General features: G+C 46.7%; 1 protein-coding gene across 1 annotated transcript; it reads right to left on the reverse strand.

Moving 5' to 3' along the window:
- Positions 1-744: 744 nt before the first annotated feature.
- On the reverse strand, positions 745-5,249 carry LOC123831526 (olfactory receptor 476-like). The gene is made up of 2 exons (XM_045858415.1): positions 5,180-5,249; positions 745-1,690 (listed from the first exon to the last, which is right to left on the reverse strand). Exons 1-2 carry the CDS (start codon positions 5,206-5,208, stop codon positions 745-747), a joined length of 975 nt encoding a protein of 324 aa, XP_045714371.1. The 5' UTR covers positions 5,209-5,249.
- Between the last annotated feature and the right edge of the window lie 520 nt (positions 5,250-5,769).

A 5,769-nucleotide genomic window follows, 5' to 3' on the forward strand; every position in this document is an offset into this window, starting at 1 on the left:
GATGGGTGTTAGGGTCTGTTTTCACTTGGGAGGATCAAGAATCAGGGGTTGTGCCTTGGCTGGTGTAGCTCACTGGATTGAGCATGGACCTGGGAACCAAAGCGTTGCTGGTTCGATTCCCAGTTGGGGCACATGCCTGGGTTGTGGGCCAGGTCCCCACTGGGGGCACATGAGAGGTAACCACACATTGATGCATCTCTCGCCCCTCTCTCCTTCCCTTCCTGTCTCTCTAAAAGTAAATAAATAAAATCTTAAAAAAAAAGTGTCAGGGGTTGTGTACCTTGACTTGACGTCACACACATACTGAGAGAGAGGGTCGCTCAGAGGCTGCATGAACTCAGGTGTGGCCCCAGAGCCCATGGTCCCTCCAATACCTCTTTATATTTCCATGACCCAGTTCTTCCATCTGATATAAGGAACTTAAGAAAAGCAGTACCCGTTGTCTATTTTGAGGTGCAGTCATCAGAAAGAGGCAATACAGTATATTTGTTGAGAACATGGCCTCTGGAGCAAGACTGCCTAGATTTACATTCTGCCTCTGCCTCTTATTAGCTGTGTGATCTTGGGCCAGTTACTCATCCTCTCTGTGCCTCAGATCCCTGAAGGATAATAATAACACTCATTTCATATGGTTGTGAAGATTAAGTGTGTTGACAAGTGTAAAGCATTTAAAATACTGCCGGCACATATTTCACTCTATGTGCTAATATTATCCATACATTATGTTGCGGCTACCACACTTGGTTAAGAAGGTAGCTTGCCAAGGTATCTCCTTTTAAAAGCAGACTTCACATCTTTATTTCTCAGGCTGTAGATCAGAGGGTTCAGCATAGGGATGATCACACTGTAGAAGACAGACACAACCTTGTTCTGTTCCAGGGAATTGCGTGAGCTCGGCTGAGTATACATGAAGATGAGTGTGCCATACAAAAGGCAGATGATGGTGAGGTGGGAGGTGCAGGTGGAGAGCGCTTTGCTCTGAGCCTCTAGGGAATGCATTCTGCAGATAGTCGCCAGGATGTAGGCATAGGAGACCAGGATGATTGTGACGGTAAAGAAGAAAATCAGGGCAGAAGATGAGGAGATGATGGCTTCAACCTCAGCAGTGTCTGCACAGGCAAGTTGAAGCACAGCGGGGATGTCACAGAAATAGTGATTAATGACGTTGGGGCCACAGTAGGGCAGGTTGAAGACATACCCAGTTAGCAAAGCTGAATTGGCAGCAGAAGCTGTATAGGTGGCTGCCACCAGCTGGACACGCAGACGATAGGACATGATGGAGTGGTAGAGGAGAGGGTGGCAGATGGCGACGAATCGATCATAGGCCATGATGGCCAGGAGCAAACACTCAGCAGTACCTTGGAGAAGCATGAGGGCCATTTGGACCACACAGCCAGCAAAGGAGATGGACTGGCCTGAGGTGATGAAGTTCTCCAGCAGTCTGGGGGTGTCTGTGGTGGATAAAGAGGCGTCTATGAAGGAGAGAATGCTCAGGAAGAAGTACATGGGCGTGTGGAGCTGTGGCTCCATGTGGATCAGGATAATCATGCCCAGGTTGCCCACGAGGGTGACTGAGTAAATGAACAAGAAGAGTACGAAGAGGGTGCCCTTGAGCCCTTCCTGGTCTGTGAGCCCCAGCAGGAGGAACCAGGTGACCTGGGTGCAGTTCTCAATTGTGGTGCACATGTCACTGAGAGAGACCAGATAAGACATGTTTGTACTTTAGAGGCAGACCTGGGGTCAGTTCCCAAATCCCCCCTCTTTTTTTCTTATTATTCATGTTACTATTATTTTTAATTGAATTTATTGGATGACATTGCCTCGCAAAACCATACAAGTTTCGAGTGTACAACTCAATAAAACATCATCTGCACACGGCAGTGTGTGCCTATCACCCCAAGCAAAGTCTCTTTCATTCCCATTACCCCGCTTCACCCACCTCCACCTCCACCTACCCCCAAAGCCCCTTTCTCTCTGGCTGTCACCCTTTTCATGCCTCCAGAGTGGGCAGTGCTAGGGGGTCTGGGCTGGGGACACTGTCATGAATTAAACACCTACGATGAGTCATGTGTTAACTCATTTCCTAAACAGCTATTGAAACTTCACACATAATTTCTCATTTAAGTATTATGCCCATTTATATTTGGTGAGATTATCAACTTGCCCAAGGTAAGAGAGCTAGCACATTAGGAAAGTGGGATCAGAACCCAGTCCATTCTACAAGAGTGTGGTGATTGCTGGGGAGAGAGGGGCGGTAGAGGAGGACATAGGAGGTATAAATGGTAAGGGACGGAGACTTGACTTGGGGTGGTGAACACACAATACAGTGTGTACAGATGATGTGTTGTCGAACTGTGCACCTCAAACCTGTATGATTCTGTTAACCAGTGTCACCCCAATAAATTCAATAAAGAGGAAAAAATCTTTCTAACTAAAACCCCCCCGGTTCATTCTAATAAAACATAAGCTTTTATAGTTTAATCACTTTCTGTCCACAAATTTCCTGTTCCACGGGGACCTGGCATTATTAGTGAGTGTTGGCAGCCTGGCATGTTGGCCCAGAGAGGGAGGGATATGAAAGGATAAATTTCAACCATATTTGAGGGCAAAGTCTCCAACACTGTCAGCCCGGGGGCCAGGGACACAGGAAGTCAGGACTAACATTGACACACTGTAAGGGGACTCAGGAGCGAAGTCATTTTTCCCAGTGTTGTGGGTTGAATTGTTTCTTCCAAAAAGATATGTTGAAGTCCTAACCCCAGGTACCTGTGAATGCGACCTTATTTAGAAATATGGTCTTTGCAGAAGTAATGACGTTAAAATGAGGTCATACTCAATTAGGGTGGGTCCTTACTCCCATAGGACTGGTGTTCTTATAAGAAGAGACAATGAAGATGCCCTGGCTGGAGTGGCTCAGTGGATTCAGCTTGAACTGGTAACCAAAGGTTTGCCAGTTTGATTCCCAGTCAAGGCACATGTCTAGGTTGCAGGCCAGGTCCCCAGTTGGGGGCATGCGAGAGGCAACAGGCTGATGCGTCTCTCACACGTTGATGTTTCTCTCCCTCTCTTCCTCTCTCCCTTCCCTTCTGTCTAAAAATAAATACATAAAATCTTAAAAAAAGAGAGAGAGAGAGAAAGAAAGAGACAGTGGAGATCCAGGGAGGAGCATGCCATGAGAAGATACAGACACAGAGGCAAGGTGACCACGTGAGGAACAGAGGCAGAGAGCCTGGAGTCATGATGCCACAAGCCAAGCAATGCCTGGGCCTTCCAGAGTGGAAAGAAGCTTCAGAGGGAGCATGGCCCTGCCAACACCTTGATTTTGGACTTTGAGTTTCCAGAACCATGAAGGAATGAATATCTCTTATTTTAAGCCAGTTTGTGGTGCTTCATGACAGCAGCCTTAAGACACGAATATACCCTGTTGGAGATGCTCCTGGCACTGAGGCTCTGAGGCTTTGGTGGTGGCGTCCTAAGCAGTTGTCCGGAGACTGGGATTTCCTGATCTCTCTCTCTATTGACAGAGCTAATAATCCCGGGAAAGAAAATGAAATAAAACAAATTAAAATAAAGTCTATGTTATTATTTACTACTCATCAAGAAAAATATTTGTCTGGGAGAACAGGAAGCTATAGTAAACGTGAAAACTCTGGCTCAGCAAAGACTTATGTTTTAGCTAGAAACAACTGAGGGCTATAGGACATGCCAGATTTGGGGCTTTGGGGTCTAGGGCAGGACACGGTTTTAAGTCAGAATTGGAGGTGAGGCCTCTAACCAGAGAGCGCAGGTCAGAGAGTTCATATGTCTCCCCCTTCAGCTCCCCAGAGGGGTTCTCATGTTTATGGAAGTTCTCTCAGCTGTTGTCAGGCTCCCAAGAATTTGCTTCTGAGGATGCTCACCTTCTAGGTTTTCAGATAACCAAGGTGGCCATTCTAGGTGGCTAACCAGGTAGATAGCTCTTGTATGGGATACCAGCCAGGGTCTGTTGTGATTGGTCAGACATCTGTTGTGATTGGCTGAGTGTAGGTTCTGATGGTTTGGACCACTCATGGGGAGTTTAGAGTTTAGAGGGGGAGACAAACATTAATGAAGTAATCACACAAATTATTGAAAAACTACACCTGAAACAATAGCTCCAAGTAGAGGTACTGAATACTATGAGCCAAAAACTTCAACTCAGCGAGATCAAGGAGGATTTTCCTTAGGAGGAGCTTTCCATAGGAGAGAATGAAACAATCTCTACAAGGGTCCTGAGCTGTGAGAGAACCCGGTGAGGAGCAGGAGCTGAGTAAAGGCCAGTGTGGGTAGAGGGCAAAGGGAGAGTGGGTGAGCTCAGGCCAGCAGGCAGGCAGTGCTTTGTAACATTTTTTGAGTGCTTGCTGTGTCTGACATCTTTCCAAACACCTTAAATGTCATTTAATCCTCTCAACAACCTTGTAAGATGTCCAGTTGAAATCCCCATTCTGTATATGAGGAAACCGATGCACAAAGTACTTAAGAAACTTGCCCAAAGACTCACCTTCGGTGGTCAGGTTTTAGAAATTACACTTTTATTGTTCGGTACCTTAGATCACGTTAAGGAACTTGTTTCTTATGGGATTCCATTAAGGAATTTTCTCTGGGAGGATGACATAGTCATATCTGCTTTTTGATTAGATCGTTTTGAATGTATTGTGGAGAAATGATTGGAGAAGGGTCAAGTGGATGGGGGAAATTTTTTGGGGGGATATTGAAGCCACCCAGGAAGGATTCATAGCTTAAAGTGGAGTGGGGCTAGTGGAGGCAGAGGGAAATGGATCTGAGAGATGTCAGGCTGTAAATATGTCAGGATTTGGTGATGGACAGGCGATGCCAGCATGAGGAGGAGAGCAAGCAGTCAGGGTGAACTCCAAGGTCTCTGGTGTACAAAATAAAGCTTGTAGTTGAAGGTAAGAGATGGTAGGATGTACCAGGCAGAGCCTGAGCTATAAAAGATATTATTAGCTCTTGGGGTAGGATCCTGAGGAAATCAATTTCAAACTCACTGCACACTGCTTCAATGCTCTGATTTTTTCCTCCACTCACCTAGGCGCTGGAGTTGATCAGATCTCAAGCCTGAGGAGCATGGCTTAGGAGGAAGAGGGGATAATCAAGTTTAAGCCCTCACTGGTGATAGGGTTCCAGCCCTCCGCCCACTTACGTGTGGTTGAGCAGAGACCGTCCATCCATGAGCCTTGGTTTTGGAGTCCTCTTGCAGGTGTCTCTTTCCGCTTTTCCTTGATTGCCTCCCACCAGCTTTCTCAAGAGAACTTCTCCGACGGTCGTGAACAAAGCCAAGAGATTCCTAATTGCTGGAAAGGCTCCTGTCTTAAGATTCATCTGGCTTTTTTTATCCTTACCCCTAGAGCTCAGAAATGTGCCAGTGGGAATTTATGACTGGTTCTCCCACGTGCAGGCCTGGATTGCTGGCTGTCTCTAGGGGATGCTGGAGAGATCTTGCTGAGGGTGGCTTGGGAGCCCCCTGGAGAGCAAGGGTTCTCCAGCAAGTGCCAGAACCAACCTTCTTCATTTACAGGGTCCATCCCTTGTGGCCTTGTTTTCTTCACGTTATTGAGACTCAAAAGGCCCTCAAGGCCAAAGTGTACCTAGGGACGCATGTCCACACAGTCCCTGTGTTTCACAGGAAGGGACTGGAAGTGCTAATGACATCAACATGGAAGGTCTGGATGTGGCTTCCTGAATCGTTATTTCCTTTGATCTTCAAAATATCCCTGGGGAAACTTGCTTGAT

The sequence above is a fragment of the Phyllostomus hastatus genome, unplaced genomic scaffold (genome assembly GCF_019186645.2).
Source record: "Phyllostomus hastatus isolate PE091 unplaced genomic scaffold, TTU_PhHast_1.1 phas_scaffold_177, whole genome shotgun sequence".
Classification (NCBI taxonomy): domain Eukaryota; kingdom Metazoa; phylum Chordata; class Mammalia; order Chiroptera; family Phyllostomidae; genus Phyllostomus; species Phyllostomus hastatus.